This window comes from Drosophila mojavensis, unplaced genomic scaffold (genome assembly GCF_018153725.1).
Source record: "Drosophila mojavensis isolate 15081-1352.22 unplaced genomic scaffold, ASM1815372v1 contig_81, whole genome shotgun sequence".
In the NCBI taxonomy this organism is placed as follows: domain Eukaryota; kingdom Metazoa; phylum Arthropoda; class Insecta; order Diptera; family Drosophilidae; genus Drosophila; species Drosophila mojavensis.
In genome coordinates this window covers 3,992,967-4,019,033 of record NW_025318907.1, presented here as the reverse complement: position 1 = coordinate 4,019,033, position 26,067 = coordinate 3,992,967, and the positions used below count along the sequence as shown (strand labels likewise).

General features: G+C 36.4%; 2 protein-coding genes, 1 long non-coding RNA gene and 2 other non-coding genes across 5 annotated transcripts; 1 reads left to right on the top strand and 4 right to left on the bottom strand.

The window, feature by feature from the left end:
* Positions 1-13,748: 13,748 nt before the first annotated feature.
* Positions 13,749-13,821, top strand: Trnar-acg. Its single transcript has one exon. It is a non-coding gene; the product is annotated as a tRNA-Arg (tRNA).
* Positions 13,822-14,112: 291 nt separating this feature from the next.
* On the bottom strand, positions 14,113-14,185 carry Trnak-cuu. The gene has a single exon. It is a non-coding gene; the product is annotated as a tRNA-Lys (tRNA).
* Positions 14,186-17,477: 3,292 nt separating this feature from the next.
* On the bottom strand, positions 17,478-17,920 carry LOC26527714. Its single transcript, XM_032730193.2, has 2 exons — positions 17,792-17,920; positions 17,478-17,733 (listed from the first exon to the last, which is right to left on the bottom strand). The coding sequence occupies exons 1-2, from the start codon at positions 17,891-17,893 to the stop codon at positions 17,524-17,526; spliced, it is 312 nt and encodes a 103-aa protein (XP_032586084.1). The 5' UTR covers positions 17,894-17,920; the 3' UTR covers positions 17,478-17,523.
* A 130-nt stretch (positions 17,921-18,050) lies between these two features.
* LOC116804144 lies at positions 18,051-25,187 on the bottom strand. Its single transcript, XM_044011273.1, has 3 exons — positions 25,012-25,187; positions 18,436-18,554; positions 18,051-18,376 (listed from the first exon to the last, which is right to left on the bottom strand). Exons 1-3 carry the CDS (start codon positions 25,037-25,039, stop codon positions 18,185-18,187), a joined length of 339 nt encoding a protein of 112 aa, XP_043867208.1. The 5' UTR covers positions 25,040-25,187; the 3' UTR covers positions 18,051-18,184.
* On the bottom strand, positions 18,667-19,191 carry LOC122757804. The gene is made up of 2 exons (XR_006357975.1): positions 19,091-19,191; positions 18,667-19,029 (listed from the first exon to the last, which is right to left on the bottom strand). It is a non-coding gene; the product is annotated as an uncharacterized LOC122757804 (long non-coding RNA).
* Positions 25,188-26,067: the final 880 nt, after the last annotated feature.

Genomic DNA, 26,067 nt, shown 5'->3' with positions numbered 1-26,067 from the left:
AATAAAATTTTATAAATACTTTATTAAAATTTTTAATGTCGAATTGAAACCAAATGATCTTATGTCTACTGCAAAATACTACATTATATTTGTACATTCACTCTCTGGCATTTGCTTCATATTACTGTTTAAACATATTTTATGATTATATATATTACTATACTACTGATGTTAAAAATTTTAGACATAAATCAAGATGTGGCCAAGTTTACACAGCTTTTACTAACATTTAGAGTAAGCAGTTTATGTGATTTTGTGCATCCAGCCCTGGTTACGCTCTACTGTTATTGCTGCATGGCAGTGTGTCGCGTTTGATTATATCCGAGCGCTGTTGCTTGATTTGTTTTGCACACATTACCAAAACTGGATTGTCTATGCCACGTACTGGCATATGCCTCGAGCCCCACTCGCCGGCAGTCAACAGTTGCCCCGCTGCAGGATGAGCGCGCACTCGAATATTCAATACCCAGTATATCGTAATACCCATTACCCTAAAATCTTGCCTCATTTTATGCTGGTGCGTCATGCGTTGCCTTTACTTGCCTTGTTCTTTTCAGTTTTCTTCTTCTTCTTTTTTTTTTTTTTTTTTTTTTTTTTTTTTTTGATTGTGCAACTTTGATAAGCAATCCTCCCCACAATTTGTGCGTGTGTCACCAGCAGCAGCAGGCAGATGTCTCTCCCGCCTAGTCCTCTCTTTCTCTATCTATTTCTATCTCTTTCTGTGTGCCTCTTTAGATAGTCATCAAATTAAGGACGAAGCAAATCAATGCATTGTAGTTGCCTCAGGGTCTGCTGCTCATTGTTTAGCCAAGCTAATTGCCAGTTTTTACCTTTATGGACAGGTGAAAATTGTTATGAAACTCCTTTGGCTGCTTGTCATCTTAACCCTTACGAGTGCACACACGCACACACACACACACTCGCACACACACACACGCATGTTCTTTAAATGCAAACGAAAAACTTTTAAAATATGCCAAAAGCCGAGCTGCCTGCGCACTTACATGTGCTGTAAAATATGTGGGGCTTGATCTCTCTGTGTCCGTGTGAGTGTGTGTGTGTGTGTGGATGTTTTCTTTTTTTACGGTAGCAAATTGGTTACAAACACAGCTGTCGACCCTTACGGGCCATAAACTAAAAGACAAAAGGTATTTGCTTCTTCATCTCCTTTTTTTTTTGTTCTTCATGTTCTACCTTGCCCCCAAAAATTACATTAGAGAGAGAACAGCAGAACACGTGACCCAGAGGTAAAAGAGGAAGCACAAACCGACAGAGTTTAAATAATGCGGCTTCGAAGTTATAAAATGTTTAGGTTTTTTTTTTTTTTTTTTTTTTTTCTTTCATGGGTGGTCAAAAGGTTCAAGTGGAATGCCAATGCAAATATCGTTGCCGGCCGTTACAAAAAGTTGTATAAATATTTACGTCTTACTGTCGCTATTGTTGCTGTTGTTGTTGTTGTTCTTGTTGCTGCTGACTGTTGACCACAAAAAGAACTGTAACTATGTGCGGTTGCCAATTGGAAGAGAGGAAGGGCGGGAGAGAGAGAGAGAGAGACAAGTTTGGGAGAGCTCTTGAGTATAGCTATCATTGAATTGTTTCTAGTTTATGCATAATTCAAGTGCAGGCTTGACCTACACAGAAGTGTCCGAGTTGTTTGTTGTTTCAAAAATATTTCCAAGACATATTTAAATGTTTGAGTATCCACAACAGCCTTTCAAAGTGTCTTTGAATATTCAAATATTCAGAAATACCTGCACAGAAAACTAAAATGAAACACTTGGGACTATTTTTGTTCTTTTAATATTTTAAGTTACTAAAAATGTGTAAGAGGAATAAGGGAAATTAAATAATTGATTACAAGATAAATAAATTGATTATAAATAATTTATACACATTGAACTATTTTCAAAAAAAAAAAAAAAAAAATGTTTTGAATATCAAAATAAATAAATATATTACTTTTAATTTATAATTTATGAATATTTTTTAAATTTTTATTTACAATTTTTTTTATTTTATTTTTTTTTAATATTTATCCTCAATTCCTTTAAATCCTTTGTACAATTCAAACATATTTTACTTAATTTAAACTGTTTATGTGATTTATCCAGTCTATTAAAAAGTTTTTAAAAATAATATTATTTTACCCAATAAATTCTTTAAAATATTTGTATAGGTATATCTTTAAAATTTAAAAAATATATATATAATTATGAACCCATTTTTCTCAAAATTTGGAGTTCATTTAAAAAACAAATATAATAAACTCATTATTATCATATGGGACTCCATTTAAAGTTGATATTCACTGATATTTTTGCACCTTTATTTCGAGTGCACTTCAGCTATAAATTGAGCTCTCTAAATCTCTGACAATATGCTGAATGTTTTGTAAGAATCCTTTTCAGGCAAAACATCAACATATTTCCTTAAATCTTGTCTTAATTTATAGCTCCAGCTTGCATTTCATGCACCACTCTTGATTGTCTGCTGTTGTATGCCTCTTGCTTCTTCTTTTTTCTCTCCAAAAACCAAACAAAACATAAATATTCACCATCAGCTGTAGAAAACTGGCACAACAAACTACACACACGCACACACACACACACACACACACACACACACACACACACAATAAACATTTATTTGTGCTGGGAACCGCCTCTTTGTCTGCCTGAATAAATATCTATATATATATATATATATACGGAACAGCAAGATATATTCCACTATATATATATGTATGTATGTATGTATATATGTACAAATATTCCACTGTTGAGCTGCCTTGAAGCTGATTACGATTGCGAATTGCAAATCGATGCCGAAGATATAAACGTAAAAACCGCACGGTAGGAAATTTGAATAAAATGCAATAAGACAAAGAAATCAAGACAAACACACTCACCCAGAGTCACACACACACACACACACACACACACACACACACTACACATACACATGCATGATAATTTGTAAACGTCGTCGCTGTTGTGTTGTCGGCACTTTGGGCATCTCAACCTGCCTTTCCTCGATACTACGATATATACATACATACATACATACATATATGCAAAGCTAGCAGACGCAGCTCGTGCGTGCAACTCGTGATGATGATACAGTAAAAATAACAACGAGCGCTAAACAACCTCAGCCACAAAATACATCAAAATGATGCGGTTAAAAACCAATGCAAAAAAACAAGTTCTCAAGTGGTTAAGAGGTGTCTGAGCTCTATTTGTGTGTGTGAGTGCATGTAGTTTTCCTCACACACACACACACACATATAGACGAACCTAGTCAGTGAGCTGTGCATCGTACAATGAACTACTATCGAAGTGCTTCGACTATTTTAAGTGGAGCCGTGTTCGTGGCAAAAAGTCAGACAAATGTGTTTAAAAATCAAAACAGAAAACTTGATTGGGAGCTTTGAAAGCTGGTAGGGAAATGCCAAGGGTTTACCAGGTTCATGGCAAGTGTGTGTGCGGGTGAGTGTGGATCTATGTATGTATGTAGTATTTATTTAAATCCTTGAATTGTGCTAATGTCTTAAAGACGTGGGTAAAATAAATTAGTAATAATTATTAGTGATATGAAATATTTGAGATATTCTTATATTGAATATATTCCATTACCAAAAATTAAAAAAAATCAATTTAGGTAATAAGAACTTCTTATTAAGAAGCATAAAAATTTAAAAGGGTATTTTAAATATTTCCATTAAGTTACGGCAAGTTAATAAACTTAATATTCGTATTCGTAGACAGCTTTAACATATAGCCAAATTGATTTAGGGAACTACGAAAAATTCCATATCATATGCACCCTCGCTCTCTCTATCTCTCTCTCTGCCCCACACTGTCTCTCACTCATCCTAACCCTCCCAGTCTCCTGCTCATCAGAGTACTAGACTACTACTTCACAAGAGTGGGCGTTACGAAACTTGGGAACATTAGGTTTATTACCACAATTGCAAGGGTGTATGCACAACTAATGGCAGTAGTTGTGCAGCGGTCCTTGAGGATGGGCAGGCGGTGCTCGAGGCTCGGGACTCGGGAACTGTTGGCAAATGCAACTGTCTGACCTTACGAGCTGTAAATTATGCATCTATGCATAATTTATAACTGGGACCCAAACCCCCCGAAACCCATATATAGACAGATGCACAGACAGACAATGATTAGAGCCCACACACACACACACACACACACACATAAAGGCACACACACATAGACAGACACATACCTATTATTAATATTGTAGTCCGGGTTGCACTGCCCAGTCGTGTGGACAATTGCAATTGCTTGGCAGTAATTTTCAATTTAATTATAGTAATACACACACACTCTCACACACACTTACTCATACACACACACACACTGTATAGCAGACACAGTCACTTGTCTAAGTGCAGATTTGAGCCCTTTTGCACTTAAGCCAAAGTTTTATGGCTTGACTTTGCCTTAAGGGCGAGCCGACGGCCCTCGTGCCTTAGAGGCTGAGCTGTGCTTAGTAATGAGCGCGTGACACGAACAACTAAAAGTTGCCACGATGGATTAGTGTTAAGGTTTATTAATAGATGATTCTTAAAACTAATTATATGCTTTGATTAAGTGTAGCTTGGCAGGACTTACTGCAATCTAAAAATCACTCTGAGTTAGATTATAGCGATTCTACAGTGCTAATAAGCGACTCGTTGGTTACATAATATAAAGTTCAGCAAAGTTTAGTATAACGTACGATAATTTTGAGGAATTAAATTATATATTTTTTTTAATCGAATATATAGAGCATAACTTATGAAATCTATATAAGTAACATAATATGTATATATGAGTTATATCAGAAGAATATTCTTTTCAAGTATTTACAATTGTAGTTATGGTAATCACCTCCATTAGTAAATAAAATAGAGTTAAATTCTAATTACCGTAAGCCAAGTAGATCCCCAAAAAATTCAAAATATATTTGTCTATACATGCTATATATAAATGCAAGTTGACTCGACCCAGTACAAGTTTTTCAGACACATCTGAGATATTTTTTATGTAATTCCATAGACTTGCAGAAGCGCTGAGAAGTTCGGTAGTAAAAGAAAATACGAGCAATACTCAACAAACCAACACGAATATATATCAATTGAGCTCTTACGAATCATGCAACAGTCCTTTCAGTTACCCACTCACGCGCCCATCTCTAATGGAATACGTTTGTGCGTTCTGAGGGACTGACCAGTGCGTAAATCAAATGCAAATGTCGTGTGCGTGTAACAGCATTGACAGCACTGTTCTGGCCATCCCCTCGAGCCAGCCTGTTGTTCTGTTTGTCCTGTCCGCCTGTCTGTCCGTCCGTCCGTTCGTCCGTTCGTCTAGCTGTCCGGCTTGCATTTCGCCATATTAATTATGCGGTAAGTGCGGTAGCTGCCACTTAAACGCTTGCATTCACAGTTATCTCTCATTACAGCCACCCGAAAACCCCCCAACCAATTGACTTTGATTGTAGTTTTTGACCTGGCCAAGTTTTCGTAGTTTTCATTTTCGCACGTAGCCCTAGACCCAGCACACACACACTCACATATACATACATCGCAAATGAGTAATCAAGCGGTTATAGAAGAAGAAGAAGCGGACAGTACATTGGTTTCTCTATCTCTCTCTCTCTGTCTCGCAAAATGATGATCACGTAGGCTGTACGTGCTGTTGATTTGATGGTCAGTTAATTATTATTTTTTCGTGTTTATAGAGCTCAGGCTCTGTACCTGGTCTGTATGTTGGCCATAATATGCATGCGATATACATCGCAAATCAGAGAGCGGGTTCGGGTTCGGGCTCGGGTTTGGCTTTTGGGTGAGTCAAGAATAGATTATGACTGGGCAAGCTTTATGAAGTGTCCCATAAAAGCGACATGGAGTGACTAACCAGATATAAGGCAGAGTGGAAACTATGCAATACAATAAAGCAGAAGATATATGACTAGTACGATGATGCGTGTGCGCATAAAAAACACCGAGTGAAGGAATATGATAAATAACAGTAACTATAAATTGCGCAGCAAATGAGATTCTTAGCGCTTCAGCTATTCAGTAGTTGTGGAACCTCAGAACTAACAGAAAATATTGTTTGCGAAAGTTTTTGTAAAACTTATTTAGTAAAAGGTTCTAAAGTTATCAATAAAATATCAGTATAAGATAGATTTGAATATACCCAATCGTATATAATATATTGAGAGCTAGTATATATAATTCTACCTAATCGACTATCCATCCAGATTAATGAATGTACAATATTGAAACGTATTATGTTATTTATCACAACATTTATTCTATTTCAATTCATATAAAACACCAAGAAATTGAAATATGTCACAAATTTAATTTTTTTGCAGATCATATTTCTCAACGAATTACGAATTGGCAAGAATAATTAGAAATTTTTACATTCGAGCACAAAAATTCTTCAATTCATTATATTTAGTAAATTAATATATATTGAACTAAAACTTTAAAAATTTCTTAGAGGAAAAAAACTGTCAAATGGAAATCAAAATAATGAATATTTAAAATATATTTTGCGGAATAAACAGATTAGATTTCTAAATATGTAGTTCGAATAGTGAATTATTCAGAATTCGAAATTTTAAAATATATGTCAATCGATATAAGAAACAGCAAAGTTTGAAGTATATTTACAAGCTGGACAGCAAACATTTTTAAACAGACTGCCAATCAGCGAAATTACATTACATCTAATTAAATAATAATACTAATTTAGCTATAAGTACAATATAGTATAAATTTCCATTACAATCCCGTATTTTTTCTAGCAAGCAATACAAAGTACATTGATAACTGAACGTGAATTACTTTAATATATTATCGATTATATAAGACGGAAAATTCGATGAAATGTGCTACCACAATGAATCTCTGGTTGCGCACAATCAGTCGACAGCACGCAGCCTGAGCCTGACTGAAATTGACCCTTAACCTGGCTGCGAGCGAAACACTTGCTTCATACTTATGATTAAGAAAGTTTTTTATGGGTCCGCAGTCCAAGTTTAATTTGGCCCCGCCCGTGTTTTGCGAGCCTAATACCACAAAATTCGCTGGGCCGCATCCGTTGTAATGAGATGGCTAAAGCCACCAACGCCAACCAGAGCATTTCCTATATTAATCAATTCTATATGGAGCGCGCGCGCGCACACAACACGCCGCTGGACCATAACAATCCCTAACTGGTTATCCTTGCAGCAGCCGCAGCAGCAGAAGCAACAAGAGCAACAGCAGCAACAAGAGCAACAACAAGTCAAAACTCATTTCGTGTTGCGACTTTTGATTATGATGATTATTACGCGTAATCGTTGATACATGTGCTACATGCAGCGCCATCGCCCCATTGCCACAGCCGCTTATTGATGAAGTACGAAGCTGACGCTGCCCCACGGCCAAAAAGAGACCTGGGACACCTGTGTGTATATTATTATTACACATGCCACATGAGGCATGAGGCATGAGGCATGAGGCATGAGGCATGAAGCATGTAGAGGGGAATATAACATATTCGATGTGTACGGAGCATTGAGCAAGGGCCTGAGCCTGGGCCGACGAATTAAAGCAAGATGCACACACGCTGTAAATGGCCACTAATGTGGAGGCCCAATCATATGAGCAGCGAAAACAACTGAAACAATGCGGGGCAGCTGTATAGAGACGGAGATGAAGTACGAAGAAGATTTGGAATTATACAATTAGGTAGACCTAGAATGGTTTGAAATTGAGTGTGACATTAATAAAGCTCAAAATAAATAAATAAAAAAAAAAATTATAATAGTAAACTAAAAATTTAAACCATAAAATTTATATATTTATTTATTAATTCTCTTATACAAATTTATAAAAATATTTCATAACTAAAATATATAATTGAGATGTTTATATAATATTTCCAAGATGTTTTGGCAACATCCACTATTCTATTAATATTCTAAACAATCAATATTCAATTAATTACATTTATTCACTCTAAAATTAATTATTAAAAAATAATTTAAAATTATATTAAAAAAAAAAAAAAATAAATAAATAAATAAATAATCAATGCACGAATTCGTATTCAATTTTCATGTGTAACTTCTTCGACTGCCTCTGGCTGTCTTTATTCAGCAATCAAATGATCATCAGAGCATATGTAAGAGCTATATAGCAACTCGATATATGTATACAGATAGACACTCAAGCTCAAGAGCAAACTCACTGAACGGCTGACGTAACAACAAGTTAACAAGATAATGACAGTAGCGGCAGCAGCGGACGAATAGGTTTTAGTTCACTTCAGTCTGTGCGCAGAGAGGTTGCAACTAAGTTGCCTACGTTGTGCCCCGCTCTGTTATTTAGCTGGGTGTGTTTGGTGTCTACATAAGTGAGTGTGTCTGTGTGTGTGCGTGTGTGTGTGTCCGCTTTGAGTGACGTGCCGTGCGCATAAGTGACTGATGGCCGGCGACGTCCAGCGCCCAGCCCCTTTCTTTATGTTGCCCCTGCTGCTGCCTCCTGCCCCTGCTCCAGCCACTCCTCCTTCAGCTGCTGCTGCTCTTGCTCTGGCTCTGGCTCTGGCTCTGACTGACCAAAGCCCATAATCAAGTATGCTAAAAAGACGCGCAACCGAAAAGGAAATTGAAATGAAATATGTACATACATAAGCGCCTTCATGTGTATGTGTGTGTGTGTTACCTGTACATAAATATATACGTATGTGTGCGTGTGCATTGTATCCCAAGGTAGGCTGCGACCATTCGCGTTTTACTCTTTCATGGTATTTCGCACCTGGAGCGGCGGCTGCGAACGGCGGCGCTCGTCTTGTTAAGCACAGCGTCGTTAACACTTAAGGTTGCTATACCCTCTACGCCAGTGGGGAAACAGGTATGACAGGGAGAGAGCGAAACATATGCAAATCAGTATATGATCTATGATAAACTAAATTTATAAGTATTAATTGACTTTTTCTGGTGCTTGAGCAGTAGATATCATAATATTATGTAGAAAAGAGGTTGGCTAAAAATCTCTTTCACTTAAAAGGTATGTTCTAGTCGAGCATACTCCACTTATCTGTTATAATAAATATCTAATATCAATAATACCTTGAACTTGAGAAAATATCAAATACAACTTAAATCTTCTTCAACTCTAGCTCATCTCATCCATCTAAATCGTATATCCTAGTCGCGCAGACTCCACTTAAACCACTCTTATCTGTCTTAAGACATATCCATAATAAATAAAACTTGAAACAAATTTCATTTCAAATCTTCCGAGTTCTTCAACTCTAGCAACTCTCTTCCATCCAGCCGGTATATCCTAGTCGAGCAGACTCCACCCAAAGCACTCTTACATGTAACTAATTGTTGTTGTTGCCATTGCTTTAGCTGCTTGTTTCCCGCTTCGTGAAGCTCTTGCATTGCCAACGAGCTCATTAGTTTCATAATTAGCTTTCGTTATGCTTTTCGTGTATTAATTAGAAGTTATTGCCCAGCTACACAGAGTGGAGGCGCCACGAATAGTTCCACACTCAACACCAAGCGGGCGAAAATAGCACTGGACACTCCTGGCCACGCCCACCAGTGCGCCCAATGTTGCACTTGCACGACTAATGCAACACAAAAAGTGGGAGTAAAAAACTGGCTTATCAAGAGCTCGTTTCCCTCACAATATAGTCAAGCTCTTTTTATAACAGATTACAGTTTTTTTTTTTCTTCCTCTCAGCTGCTCTTTTTATATATATACATATGTATGTGTGTGTATATATATAAATTTGTATACACACTGGCCAGCCACGACTAATGCGCAGATAATGATGCTGCGGCTTTGATCGATTTGATAACAATTTAATTTCGAGCGCACGCACAACGTTTTTTCTTGCTTTTCTCATTTTCTCAGGCGAGATTTGCGCGATGGATAATGCAAGATAATGCAATGCGGTGTGCAGGGCACGTAGACAGATTAGTTGATCAGAGCGAATTACATAGTCGGACGGAGTGTGGGAGTAAGCACTGAAGACACCGTGTGCACACATCTAGTTTTGGAAATGCTTATAGTCTTACATACATAGATGGAATTTTATCATTTAAATCAACATTTCAACTTGTAGAATATTGAAACTTAAAGCAATACAAATTTAAAGCAATAAAATATAAAATAAATAAAAAATTATATCACATACAATACAACAAAGCCATGCACAGACATTCATAGTATCGAGGACAAATGTCAAAAGTGACGTCACATTTGATAAACAGCGGCAGACTGCGTGGTGCGCACCTCTAGTTGACTCTCTCAATGCCAAACAAAGAGAATTGAGCAAAGAAATGTGTATATGTATGCATGTATGAATGGAAGTGGCACATTATCGCGGCGTCAAAGCAGACAGCCTGGCAACTTCACGAGAGTGTCCGAAAAGCGACCGAAAATTGAGCACAGGAACTGCTATAGAATCAAGAAAGAGTGTGAAGGAAGAGCGAAAATTCCATCTGCATACATATGTAAATGGAAGTGTGTGTGTGCGAATTCACGCAATGTAAAATACAAATACATATGTATGTCACTGTTGTTGGCTTCAGCTTACATTCCAGAGAGCGACATGTAGGCACATACATATGCACATGCATGCAAGTGTATGCGTACGTACGTGTGTCTATTGATGCGCTCGGCTGCTACAATATAAGAATTTTCTGCGTTTTACATTTCAATGAACTTAATATGTGTATTATTTCTTAATTATTTAATGCATGACAATTAATGATTTTATATGATTTATGAAATTTAAATTTAAACAGATAATTGATCTATTTATATATTCCAGAGACGTTTAGTTGTGCGTGCTTCATGTGCCTAATCGGCCAACAGAAATTGATTTTAAATGCACTCTCGCTATGCAATTTCAATGAATTTCAGTAATAACACTTGGAAACATTTGATGCAAATGTAATTGACACCAATATGCAATTAATATGCACTATAATTATCAGTTTTATTTTGTTAATTGGCGAATCAAATGCACTTGCTGCAATCGCTAGAGCGAAACAGTGTGACCAGAGTGCAGAAACCGATAATTATGCAAACAGGCAGATAATAAAGGCGTGGCAGCATTCCGAACAGTGGCTGCTATCGATCATCATTAAATGTGAATTGAGATTTAATACAAAATAAAATTACTACTGAAAAAATACCAATTGTTTGCCAGTTGGATTTCTTTTAACACATTTAATTTATTGCGTAATTTAAGCTTGTCGACTTTCATACGTTGTGCGCATTGTGAGCTGCAGCTCAAATGAAATCAAAGTTCACTTCAGTATTTTTGTATTCATTCTGTTGTTTGCTTGCACAATTGCTTGCGCACAACAAAAACCAAATCTCGCATAATAAACATACAATATATAAATGCAGCAAAAAAAAAAAAAAAAAAAAGAAATGAAGAAAAAAATGCTGAGTAAACCTTATTAAAAAGGGATAACGGCGCACGAGCTACGCTAATGACAATGCCTGCGAGGATGGCCCGAATGGAATGAATGAAAAGAATGGAAGGTTGGGTGTGATTGTGTGCATGCGTGTGTGTGCATGCGTGTGTGTGTGTTGGTTGTGCAAACACACACGTCACTCAGCCACGATTTCCTTCCGGGAACAGCACCGGGGCTTAACGCCGTTAATGACCAAGGAGAAGAGCGACCTCGCCCTTCCAATCAGAGTGAAGTCGTACGCTGCAACTGGATGGACTCGTTATGACGATTTTATTACGTGTGTATATGCCACAACAATTGATGCTGCAATGTCATACGTCAGCAGAAGGTGCGCCAAATGCGACCGAACAGGATAAACAATTGTTACACTAAACAACAGCGAATTGCGACCCACAACTCAAACTTATTCGAGAGGAGTTGAAGCCTGTTCACTGCGAGCGTAACTATTTTTCTAGTATTTAATACCAAGTCAGGTATTTTTGCTCAGCTTTATCCTTGTATTTAGCATGACTCGCTATTCTAACTAAGGCCTAACCCTGTTGCTTAGTGTTCGCTTTGTAAGTAAACGTAAAAAACTGCAGCATAATGTTTATTTGCCCGGACAATGAAAATTTATGTGTTGCTGCCGTCTGGGCAAGGCATTAAAAAAAACTTTTGCCCAAGATTTCATTTGCGCAAAAGGGTTGCACAATTCCCACTCAACTCTCAGCATTCCACTTGCTCCCAGCCCCTCGCACTCACTCACACTCGCACGCCACCCGCTGCGTGGAAGCTGGGACAAATCTGCGTGGCCAATGCAACTTAATTAAATTTCGAAATACTTTTTGCCCGAGTCTTAAGAATTATGCCTGCAAACTGTTTTTTCGCTGTTAATTACAAATTTCATACAACTCGAAAAAGTTCCAATTGCAATTTGTATTCATTTGCGAAGCCGCCATTAAATTTGTTTGGTAAAATTATAAATTAATGCGGGCGAGCGGCCGTCACAGCGGACACCTCCACCTGCCCCTCTGCCGCTCTGCCTCTGCTCAAGCATTCAGCTATTCAACCACATTATTTAAATGCATTTCCTTCGGCGCATTAATTTCCTAAGCTTTTTTGCATACCGAAATCCCCGTTGAATGTAATCCCATGAGCTTTAAAGTCACGTGTGTGCGCCCCCTGCCGGAGGGCAGCGGCGGCGGCGGCGGCGGCGAGACTGACGCGCAACAAAAGCCACTGTGACTGGTGACGGCGGCTGCGACGCCAGCGCAGGCAGCGCTGGCAGCGTTTCGTTTATTTGTTGTTGTATTTGCTTGTAATAAATGTATTTGTTTATCCCCGACGTCTCTAATTTTTACTGCATGTGAAAAATATTTCACAGCCAACAACAAAGCGAGACGAAACGCTCTATGGGCAGGGATGCCTGTTGGCTGGGGGCGTGGCAGGGGCAATGCTGCTCTATTTGTTGTTTATCCAGCGCAAGCTTTTGCGTAAAGTTTTTTTTTTTTTGTCAGTATTGTTCTGTATTTGTTGCTATACAAATTGTCCTGCGGCTGGGCAGAGGGCCAAAATTCTATACACTGGACCCGTTAGATATATATGTGAGTATGTATGTATATATGTGTGTGTTTAAATACAAATGTGCATATATATTTTATTACAGTCGGCGTATTTTTAGAGAAATATGTGTGGAAATATTTGCCTACAGTCTGTGTTTGTGTGTGTGTGTATGGGCTTTTGGGTATGTGTGAAGTATGTATTACAGAATGTGAATACATTACTGAAGGTCGCTTCAATACTTTCACGACTTTCACTTGGATATTTCGCCATGAATTGTCTACAAAAAATGCATAAAAATTAAGTTGAAAGTCTAAACTCCAATTCTTTGCGTATTTTTATGCTTAAATCTAAGCAATTTAAATTTTACAAAAATGAAAACAAATAGACAATTTACAATAACAAATCATATTAATAGAAAGTTCTTCATTTAATTATTTCAGTTTTCTTTCAGTTTAATTATTTGTAGTTATTTCGTTGCGTATCTTTAAAACTCAACCTGAATAATTTCTAAAAATAACTTAAAATAGAAGAACACAATTAATTTACGATTGGATATAAAGAAATTTATATAAATATTTACAGTGAAGATAAAAATAAACTCACAAAATGAATTAGAGAAAATAGATATTGAAACAAGTTCTTCAGCTCATTTAATTATGTTTTATAGCTTGAATTTATTTTAAAGCAGCGCGGTGGTTGTCGGTCCTGTGGCGCAATGGATAACGCGTCTGACTACGGATCAGAAGATTCCAGGTTCGACTCCTGGCAGGATCGGATCGTAATTTTTTTTTTTAATTTATTACAAATTTATAATAAGAATATAATTGTGAAACTAGCAAAAACAACCAAATCCAAAATCTAATATATATGAAATTGTATAATTAATACGCACTTGTCTTTTTTTAAGGGAAATTTTTATAATAATAAAGCATTAGTGGTCAATCACATGCCTTTTTAAAGGAAATATATGAGTTAAGAGTTTTTAAAAATTAGAATTATATGCATAAATATATAAATAAAAAAAAATAAAAAACACATAATAAAAAAATAAAAAAAATTTACTTTCGCCCAACGTGGGGCTCGAACCCACGACCCTGAGATTAAGAGTCTCATGCTCTACCGACTGAGCTAGCCGGGCACTTGGTAGCACGATCGCCAAAGCTGTATAAACGCGAACTCAGATATTCTGGCATACATTTTCAATTGAGATTTCTTTGATAAGTTATTTAGTTTGCTCGACATTGAAACTAATTTAGTCTTTGGGCATATTCAGATATTCTGGCATACATTTTCAATTGAGATTTCTTTGATAATTTATTTAATTTGCTCGACATTGAAACTATTTTAGTCTTTGGGCATATGATATTCTATTAAAAGTCAAAGTATTTCTTTGTAATAAACTTAGTTGCTTTACTACGAGAAAGTGAAATAGAAATATTAGCCTTATGGATCATTTAACGATATATTAAAAATATTGCTAACTGCAATTAACTAAAAGAGTAACATTCCTACGTCTCCAACATTCCAAAAAGAACACATACGACTGTATGTACATATGTAACTTCTCTAAACCGAATCAAAACGTGTTCATTCATAAAACTTTTAACAAATGAGTCTGCTCTGAGGTGCTCTGTAGATCAACAGACGCATACATTAGGTGCACACACAAAGGGAAGTACGACGAGTTAAATAGCCCAGCGGCATAAATTCCATTACGAGTCGGATTCTGTTCCGTTTTTCTCAGGGCAAAGCCTCTCAAAGAGGTGCCACAACGAGAACTACATACGAAACTTATGGAGGAACAAAAAAAAAAAAAAAAAAAACACTGTCTAAGAAAAAAGATAGAAATGGTTATTCATAATCATTTGTAACGCTTAATTGTTGTCTTTGCGGTTTACCTCATGGCTGTGCTTTGTGCTTTGTTTGCCCGACCGCAAATTGTTTTTAAATTCATTTCTCGCTCACTCCGGATTCTCGGATTCTTGTGCGTTTGCGGCAAATTACAAAAGCCAAATGGGTAGCCTGAGAATTTTTGATTATTGTCATTATATATTGGTAACAAGAAAGAGAAAGAGAGAACAAAATAAAACCAAACGAAAACCATTTGAGAATACGAGTATATTTCTGTGGAGTCATGTGTGAATCGCTTCATACTCGACTTATTTCCCACCATGGCCGTGAAATTTACGCCCCGACTCGATCAGCGCTCGTATACCCTGTACACTTCATTAATAAGAATTAATGAAGAAATATTCAATTTATCAGTTGTACTAAGGATCTGTCAGAGTGAGGGTTAGAAGGATGGAAGGTTTTTTTTACAGAGATCTATGAAATAGTGTAGGTAGATTACCTAGAATTTTAAGATTTTGAATTTGATCGAGATTTTGAATTTGATGCTGTAAATAAAAGTTTTGTTTTACATTCAATGAGCTAATTTATTTTAATATGAAAACTATTGATTGCTAAAAAAAAGTCATATACGTAGATAGATATTTCCGAACATCACGCTCTTCAGCTTATATATTCTTTAAAATTTAGATCTACATTTAAATGTATTTATTTATCAAATCCCTGTGGCAAGAGTTTCACTATTTATCTGCACTTTCATTAAAATTCTAATCCAAAATAATTTTGCTTAAACCCTTCGCTCCACACATAGCTTAAGAAAGGATATTACAAGCGCTCTGATTTATGGGCTGATATATTCCGTGGCTGCAGGGCGACTGTTGAGTCGCTTATGCCCGACGCAATATTTATTTTTGTTTGAAAATTTAAATCCGCACGCATTCAGATTTCTGCCTTTGCTCAAACTCCTGTTTGCCTTTTCCTGTTGCTGTTGCTGTTGCTGTTTTATTATCCTTTGCTGGCACTTTTTTATGAGTTAAGCCAGACGCGGCTTATCTATGTGACAATGCGGTAGGCACCCAAAGGGGCGGGGCAACCACCACGTGAGTGTAAGTGTGTGTGTGTGTGTGTGGCAATTGCTTTTATTGCCAGCCTACCAGGCGTCGCAGCTTTCATACCCAGCCCTGCCCTGCCACACTCCGTTTTACCCCCTCGCCAGTAAATTTCATTCATAAATAAATTAAATAAAAATATTTTTTCAAGCCGCAAGCCATGCAACAATAACAAATAAAAAAAAAAAAAAAAAAAAAATGCGAAAATGTTGAGCGGCAAGAAATCTGCATAATGAAGCGTAATACGCAAATGGATGCGAAGTTCCTGATTCGGAGTGAGGGCGGCGGCAACGAGCTGAGGCGCCCTCTATAGATCTCGCTGGTGGGATTGGAGGGTTAAGTGAGGTTTATAGCCCGCCACGCTCACAATTGAATGATTTAAGGTAAACAGCATAATTATGCAGAAAATCAAAAAGAGGCATGAGCAGTTACGGCTGATTTTCTATAGCTTTAAAGATGCCAAGAGACCAGCATGCAGAGTAGTTAAAAGAAAGAGAGAGAGAAATATCCGAACCATTACTTCCCAGAGAATTATACAAATATTTCAATTATTGGATCTTGTTGTTTGGGAGTTTTTCGACAAGTCTTTTTGACTTTTTGATTTGAAAAGATCTCTGCTTGCCTTGATACCCTCTCTTTTACTGTAAGCAAGCAGAGATATTCTTGAGTCGATTACAGACCAAAGATTCAAATTTTGCAATATGTTCTTGAATATCGTGACGGAGTGCACCGATAAATTCCATTATATTATATTACACTTATGATATATACATATATAAATTTATTTATTTTTTGAATACATATATATAATATTTTCTCTTTATTAACTGTTATTGAGGCTGCTCGGGCTTGTCAGCATTTTTCGTCTTTCCTTGAACTGAGATTTTAGTAGTTGGTATTGCTTCCTCAACTGGTCCGCTTTTTTTTTAAGTAAAGTGACTTTACTTTGCAGCCAATGTTCCTTCCTGCTGTCCACTTTGGCCAAGTATATATCAGCTTTGTCTATTTCCTAATCAACAATGGATAGTTACATAAAGAAAATATAGAAAGACTTCAACTAATACTCACATGTGCTGCTTTTGTTGTTTCCACAAAAATCATGGAGAATACAAATGACCAGACTATGAAATCCTTGAACATTTTATAGGTTCAATTCTTATAGACTTACGTAGTCGAAATTGCAAATAGAACTGAACAGCCGGGCTTGTTAAAAACCTTCTTATAATAGAGCATTTAAATTTTACTACCTGTAATCAGGTTGAACTAATTAATTCGAAAAGCCTTCTGAACAGTTGGAATCGCATCAGCCATAGATTCTGCAGAATGATATATGGAAACATATTGAAGGTTCTATATTTTATAGAGCTGAGCTAAATGCGAAATCGGAACTATAGATCTCTTGGAGTTTAGATAAAATGCTCTACACCACAATCGGATGAATTTAGCTGAGCTAGTTTATGGCTGAAATTGATGTGAATTTATAGGTTAATTTATTGTGTTTATGTTTGCATTGAGGTAGTTAATTCGCTTTACTCATTCTTGCCAGCTGTGCTCTTAGCCCTTTAATACGCTTGTTCGCATCGTTTAGCTTTGTTTTGAGAGAATTAATTTGCTTATTCATTTTGTCTGCTTTGTTTAAACGGCGTTCGTTTTTGTTCTTGGTTTCGTCTAGTTGCTCGAGGTACACTTGAATGGCACCCGTCGGCTTGGGTCTCAGTACTATAGCCATCTATGGAGAATTGATAACAAAATGAACTAATTACACAACGACTTAAACAACTACTCACTTCCTCTGCCTTGGCTGTTTCCATACAGATACAGCAGCAGACAATCGCCCAGACTACAAAATCAATCAACATTCTACGACTTTCGCGCTTATAGACCAGCATCTTTAAGGCTTCGAATAGAACTAAAAATGCTTTTGAAACGAGTTGCGATTGCAGAAAATTAACTGTCTAGAATAGAGCATTTAGAAATGGACTAATTGTAATGAAGTTGAACTAATTGATTTGAAAAATCATATGATAAGAATAAAAAATTTATATATTATACTTACATATATGTTTTATTGATATACATTGAAGGAATGGATTTTGGTGAGCTTATGGTAAGTTTATTCAATATTTAATTGCATATAATTGATTGGCCGAATTTTCTTTAATTAAACATTAATTTACTCCTTAAGTGAACGAGCTGTGTGGAAGCCGTTCATTTTCCCGTTGTTTTTGTTCTAGCATATAACGCAACCAGTTAACGCTCTTTTCCAATTTGTTTATATCATTTTGCAGCAAATTGATTTTGGTATGATAAGCACTTAGTTTCTTCCCATAGAACGATCCGCGTTTTCCTGTATAATCCATCGGAAAGGTAACCTTTATAAGCAGTATTGATGAAAGTATGAATAAATTTTTGAAATATTTCAACTACTCACATATGCATTATTTGTTTCTACAATGAGTATGGAGATTAAAACCGCCCAGGCTATGATAGCAATCGACGTTCTCCTACTTTCCTGCATGGGATCCAGCGTATTAAAAACTTCAAGTAGAACTAAATTGTTTGAAATGGTATTTTATTTACATAAGTTATTTTTTATTTAGTTATTTTTTCAAATTAATTATTGTTAAGGCTGAACTAATTGATTTGAAAAATATTGTATGCATCAATTTTCAACTTGATTATATTTTGATAAATTTCAAAATAAGAAAAGTTATATTTTAATTTGTTTCCAAATACATAGCACTTTTTGTCTTAGCTCGTATTTTGGAATAGATTCTGGAGTTTATGAATTTTATCAAACATTAATTCCTTGTTAACTAAAGTCGTAGCTGGGTGGGCGCGGTCTATGATCAGTCTTATTGTCATTCAGTAGATAAAGCAGAAAATTAATACTTTTTTGCATAGAATTTATGTCAGACTGAAGCAAAGTGATTTGTTTACTATATGCGCCTAATTTATCCCTTTGCTGCATAGCTTGTTCTGCTTTTTTGTTGACACTGGCTTTATAATTCATGGGATGGGTAACCTGTAGTAATCGGAAAATCGATGTAATATGAATTAATCAGAGACATATTCCAATAACTCACTCGTGCATTTAGTGTTTGTACAAAGATTATAGAGAACATAGTCAACCAGACCATTAAATCAATTGACATTCTCCTACGTTCCTGCATATGGACTAGCTTATTCAAGAATTGAAATATAACTAAACTATTAAGAAATAGCCTTGTTCAAAACACTTTATGCTCGTTCAAGAAGTGGAAAGGTATATACATTTTTTGGCTGTGTGTCTTGATGGAAGAAAAATAGGTACACTATGGGCGTGGCAAAGTGGAAAACAATAATAAATTTATCTACAACAAGATTTTGCAACCACATCTTTAAAATGCGAAAATTTAGTATGACTCCCTCTTCAGAAAGAGCCAGATTATGGAGTCTAGACCAGTATTATGCAGTCAGTAGAATTATTACTTGCTCTTTAATAGAGCATTGCGAAAGTGAATAATTGCAGCAAAGTTGAACCAATTGATTTGAAAAGCCTTTAATTTAATTTAAATAATAATTTCCTATTTAAACATGTGTTTGCAATTCATTTGATTATTTAAAAATTATATTAAATGCCATAATATCTTGAATTGCATGAATTAATTCCATGAATTCATTAATTTTATATTTTAAAAAATATATAATAATAATAGTAATTTAAGCTGTAATAATAACATTATTACCTTTTTTGAACTCAAATTTCAATTATATCATTCGTCACCTCCGACAAGTGTTCTCCCTCTCTCTCTCTCTATCTCTCCCTCTCTCTCTCTCTCTCTCTCTCTCTCTTCGCTTTCACTTCTTACTTTCAGGCACCCCAAAAGCAATGAAGATTTGTGGCATTAAGTTCAGCGGGCCAACTCAATGTTTTGCATCTGAAATATATTCCATTCCCTGTAAGGTCTCACTGCCCAATAGAATTCGATATGCCCATTGCTGTATCGTTCAGATTTCCCTGAGCCTCGGTGGCAGCATTTGTTTGGGGCGTGTTAAAAGTTAAAATAAATCAAAGACCCATAAATTTTGGGCTCTTTTGGCAATATGGGCAATTCGATACGTTCATCAAATGTAAAAGGGTTCAAGCGATGCGCGTTTGCTATCTATCAATAAATGTCTCTATATATGCCGGCCCGGAAACACCCACCCAACAAATAAATACATATGTACTTACATACATATATGTATATAGATATATTTTATCAACAGCATCAGACGACGCATACTTTGGCCCCTTTCAAATTTAGCACACTTGTCAGGCCAATGGAACAAACAAGCAAATGAAACTTGAAAAGGCTCACTGGAAATACTCTTTCAAAGGTATGCTTAAGTAAATTTGATATAAATACTATGAAAGTTATGAATTTTCTATAGAATGAAACTACGATAATAAAATATAAAAAATTAAATCGTAATAATAGTTAAATTTTTTTTATTTATGTTACATTTTTATTGGAAAATTCAAAATCAAATTTTGATTAGGAACTTAAATATTTTAACAAATATATTTATACACATATTATCGATTTGCTTGTCAGTGTATATTTAACACCTCCAGAATTGACAAAAATATAGCATATAATATTAATAATAATATGCTTTTAAGTAAATAAATTTTTGTAAATATCTATTTAGACTAAGTTACCAATTGGGTAGCGGTGCGCTAAACTGTAAATAAATACATTTTATAACAAAAAAAAAAAAAAAACAAATTAAATTACTTAAAACAAGTATCTTTATATATATTTAAATGAAAATAAATATATGAAATACATATATAAATAAATAATATAAGATATTTGTAATCATTGTCATCAATTAATTCAAAATCACTTGTTTTTTTATTATTTTAATATGTATTATTTATTTATATTCTTCCAATTCTTGATTCAACAGCCAAACAAAAATTGTAGGCTACACTCTTAAAAAAAATAAAATAAAATAAAAAAATTTCATATAATAAATGTTACATAATAGCTCAAAAAATCAAAGTACTCCTTCTCGATAAGACTGGCGCAGTGCCCCTTAGCCGACGCACCCAAACACAGAAGCCGCCAACTGGGCCGGCTTATGAAAAATATGGCGCAAAGGGGTTAAATGACGTATGCATTGCTGCTATATTTCTTTGCTTTGCTCTCTGGCGGGTCGCGGCGGCAGACTCTGATTTGCCTGCCGATGTCTCAGTTAGCAAAGTGAAGTGCCAAATTTATCAGCTGCCTGGACTGCGTTTGAGGCTTGCGACTGGCCAAAGGTTTGGCCCATAAGTCTTCGGCCAAAAATATGATCAATAACGGTCGCAGTAGAGTGCAGCTAAAAGCAAACAAATGTGGGGTCATTTACAGTTTTCAGTGTTGCTTAAGTCCAAAATATTAATCAAAAAGTCAATTGTAAAAGTGAGAAAGTCAAGTGAGTTGCAAAGTATTTAGGGTAGAGTGCTTTAAAGATATAGAAAAACGGAAAAACTCTATCGAGTAGTCAAAGATTAACTTAACTGTTATAGAAGAATATTTCAGGTTTATAGTGTTGGATTAGAATTCGTCGTCATTGAACTAATATGATGATAATTTATAGCATAGCCTAAACTTAAAGTTAAAATTCCTTAGATTCAGAATTTTTTGTAATTTAATTCCTCAACAAATTGTTTTCAGTGTATGTCAGCTATAAATAGGAATGCTATACCGATTAACCGTAAGTTAGATTGTAAATGTCCGTAGTTAGTCTGACGGATGGCCCCGAAATTGTCTGCAAATATTTCATTTAAATTATAAATAAGCAAAAGTTAAGTAAATAGCAAATGTGAATAACCTTTCGGACGAATGTGAATAGCCGTTTCTTGACGGGGTGGAGTGGAGTGGAGGCAGCAATAAAATATATTGTACGATTGTCTGATTATCAGAGCAACCGCAAAACAATTTAATACTAAAACCCAAACCACATGCTCTGGCACGCGCATCCAGTTCCCCTTTTGTGCGAAAACCCAAACTCTCGCGTACGGACGACCACATGCATGATAAATGCACAAAATCTGCAACAAAGTGTTGGAAACACGCACTTTCTGTGTGGTAGGGGTAGGCTATTCACATGGGGTAGGGCTACCTTCCCTCTCCCTCACTCCATCTCTCTCTCCCTTTCTCGCCCCTTGGGGTTTAGTATTACAAGCTGAGGCCGTGTGCGCTGCGCCCTTTGACAAATGGCACAAACGCATCGAGTTACAAGAGTTGTCGAGGCTCAAGATTCGAAGATTAGTATTGAAGTATTGTGCCAGGGTTGCCAAACAAATTTGTGTACTATCTGCCAGGTAGAGGTAGTAGAGGATGCAGCGGATGAAAACCTCAATAATGATAATAATAATATTATAATATCAGAAAAACCAGCTATAGAAATGCATATCGAACAATGCACAATGTGGCAAAAGGATAATGTCGAAAAGCCATTAATATGCCCGGAACATTAACATGCTGTTGTGACAGGCAGTCAAATAGGCATAGAATGGTTTCGGCCCGGTGGATGAATTATCAAACAAAACGGAAAAAGGTGCAGGAAATGCAAGCTGCAGTCCTCCAGCCGTTTGTCCTGTCAATGGACATGCAGCGCCTGTCGTCTGTCGTCTGTTCTCTGTCAGTGGGGGAACGTCATTTACATGGAATGCAATAGATCGATGCATTCTTAGAAGCCGTTGACATTCCAGCCGCATAAATCAACAGACACTCGGTCAGCGCGGCGAGGGGTTGCGGAGTAGCCGCTTGCCTAGCGTTTGAGACTTTTGTTATTACAGATTGCAAAAAGGAGTTGGAGTTTGAGCTGCAAATGATATTGATACGACTATAGGAACTCAAGTATTTAGTTCGTCAGTTCATGGAAATTTATGGAAACGAAGTGTTAAAGTCCTTTGACTAACAGTCAAGTAGATTGTGGAATAAAAATATTTTTAGAACGTATCATAAATGCAAATGTTAAACGGCTAGGCCGTTGGGATTTTTGAATATATGAGGGATAGATTAATGTATGTCTAAAAATGTAAAAAGTGAATGCAAACTTAACATTATAATTGTAAAGACAGCCGGTCTAAGCTACACTGGGCAATCCGTAAAGACTATCCTCAATTTATATAGGAATTCTTCTAGCTATGCCTTCACCAAAGATTGAAGATTGTGAAAGGTAACATATAAAGCATAGAGCAGAGCCGGCATGCTAGACATAGAAAAATATAAATAAATAAGAAAATACTAGTTAGAAATATAATAGTCATTTATAAAGAAAGACGCTATAAATAGCTTTTAAAGGAATTATTAAGAAATTTTTAAAAGTATTTGGCTTGAGTCCCTTTTTGGCGGTTTTCTAATGTTTCTCTACCTTTTACCTTCTGCTCTCTCTTTCTGTACTCCGCCCATGATTCTGTCTTTCTCTCTTTCTCTTTCTCTCTCTCTCTCTCTCTCTCTCTCTCTCCCTCTCCCTCTCTCTCTCTCTCTCTCTCTCTCCCTTCCACTTCACTCTCGAGTTCTACGCTCTCGTTCTATTCCCTTCTCTCTCACACTGCCTCATTTCTATCCTCATTTTAATCCTTCTCTTTTTCTTTCTCTTTCTTTGTATCTGACTGTGTTTCTCATTCTCTCCGATTTTTTATTTCTTACAGACTTTCACTCTTTCTTTGCATCTCTTGCAACTCCACACTCCCTCTCTCTATATGTATATCCCTAAAACTGCACTCACGACACATATAGACTTTAAACTAAGTTCTGTGATATTATCCTCATAATTCGAAGAGATACGCTTGCCATTAGCAAAGTCTGTTGCTTGTTGACCCGGGGATTAGCAATGTTTGCCAACTTTGAATCTCGGTTAAGTCCGCAATGCAGCCACAAAATCGCATAAGCACAAATAAGCTGCAGCTCGCGCTGTCTGAACCAACGCCATACGAAAATCCAATTTGATAAATAGAAACCAATAAATGCAATAAAAAGCAAGCGAAATGAGCTCTAACCAAATATTTTCGCATTTGCGCACAAATTTAGAGCACAAATTAGCAATATGCCCGAATTTATGAAATATGGGAAAAACGTGACAACAATAATACGATACGCAGCCCATCCGAAACCGACCCACACACCCGGAACATTAACCCCAGCAAACATTTGTTGCAACTGCCCTTCAAATGCCGAATGAAAGGCGAAAAAAAATTGAAAGCAGAGAAAAACTGAAGAACAGCTGAGTAACTAAAAATGAAGCCAATATAGAGCACAGCTATGATTACAATAAAAACTGGGCTCGGTCAGTGCCACAAAAAGGGCTGTATGCAGGGTGGCTAGCGCCTGGTAGTGGGAGGGTGAGGGGTAGGGGTAGAGGTAGGGGGTGCAGCAGGCGTTGCGAGTGTCATAAGTGCATAAAATGTTTTTGTGTTTGGCACAAAAGCGAAGCGAAAAGTTTAATTTTCTCCAGGGCGCACAACAGCGCCGGGTAACCAAATCCGTTTAGATCGAAAAAACATAAAGAACAACATTAAAAGGTGATGGCAAGCGGGGATAGATAGACTGGCAGATGCCCTGGAATTGTTGGAATATCTAAGGTGTGATCTAATAAATATTATATTATATTAAATTATATTAAATCATACTCATCATGCATCATGCATATGCATATATTTATAATTCTAGCAAGTGTTAAGTAATCCATATTTATCTCTTTAGACTTGAATATATTTTCGAAATTTATAAAATTTTAAATGCGAGTAAAAGGAGTGTATGTATTTTAAATAAAAAGTTTTTCTATGATTTTCATAGAAATAAAAAGCTTTTGCCAAAATATGTTTTAAAATATTAGATGTACAAGTTAAATACCAAATTTTCTTTAATCTAAGCATTCCTAAAGTCATTTAGCTCAAGAATATATTATTAATTCTGAGATTGCTCATAAGAATAAAATATGAGGTGAGAAAATTAAGTAAATTTTACATATGATATTTACTTACACATCTTAAAATCTCCAATCTCTGCCATACGCTCTTTACACACACTTCCTAGGGTATGCACAAAAATACAATAATAAATGTAACAAATGACGCACACGCTGTTCCACTGTGCGACTGCTCGGGTGGGTTCGCCATACGCAGCTCGGCACTCGGCACTGGGCCAGGGCCTGGGCGTTTGCAATTTTAGATGAAATGGCCGGCGGCGCTATATGAGAGCCAGATATCGTTCCTATATATGTATACACACACTTATTTGACTAATGTCTTTAATAAAAAATTACACACGTTGCAGACGAGAGAGAAAAGTGAAAAATTGGCAGGCCGGCAGTCGAGCCATGTAGAGCACATGCCTTATAAGAAGGGTAATGCGCACGCTGTAATACTTGCGGCTTACAAAAATTTAGCATTTCATTAGGCAGTCGTATAACCACCCCCGGCAATTGCCGTGCCACCCTATACTTTTAATATTTACTAATATTGACAATACTTAAAGAATTTTTTTTATACATATATATATTTTTTTGGCTCGCAAAGCTGAGGGCGGCCAATGGGCCATGGTAACCAGAAACTTTGACATATTTATAGTTGACAATGGTATAGGGGAAGGCAGGAGAACAAAAAAAAAAAAAAAAGCAAAAACAAGAATTTGTAAACCCAACCTTGACAATTGTAAAGTGGTGGATGGGAAGCATCTATGGCCGGGTTGGGAGTTGGTGGTGGCCCTGCTTTTGGGATTTACACAATATTTTTCAAGTGCTCGGTAAAGCGACCACCGCTCGGGTCCCCTGGTGACTTATTAAGGGTTGCATTTAGCGGGCTTTTCTGTCATTTTATATGCAAATTGGATTAAAAACGAAACGCGCCCGCCGTACACACAGCAACGCATTTCCACAATCCACAATCCATATCTGTCCAGTCGCATTTTCTGCTCCACGCGTTTACTAAATTAGCATTCATCTTATTGGCATATAATGCCATAAATAATGTTGCCGCTGCCGCATCGTATAGTGCGCATCGTCCTGTACAATTCCTCAATACGGTTTATTAACTGGGAAA

Excerpts from the sequence above, each read along its gene's own strand:
- LOC26527714 (XM_032730193.2), bottom strand. The coding sequence starts at position 17,893 with ATGCTGGTCTATAAGCGCGAAAGTCGTAGAATGTTGATTGATTTTGTA. Across the intron at positions 17,734-17,791 it reads AAACAGCCAAGGCAGAGGAA|ATGGCTATAGTACTGAGACC; the intron begins GTGAGTAGTTGT and ends AATTCTCCATAG.
- LOC116804144 (XM_044011273.1), bottom strand. The coding sequence starts at position 25,039 with ATGGCAGAGATTGGAGATTTTAAGATGT. Across the intron at positions 18,555-25,011 it reads GATTGGAGATTTTAAGATGT|TTCTACTTGAAGTTTTTAAT; the intron begins GTAAGTAAATAT and ends CAAACAATTTAG. Across the intron at positions 18,377-18,435 it reads TAGAAACAAATAATGCATAT|GTTACCTTTCCGATGGATTA; the intron begins GTGAGTAGTTGA and ends CTGCTTATAAAG.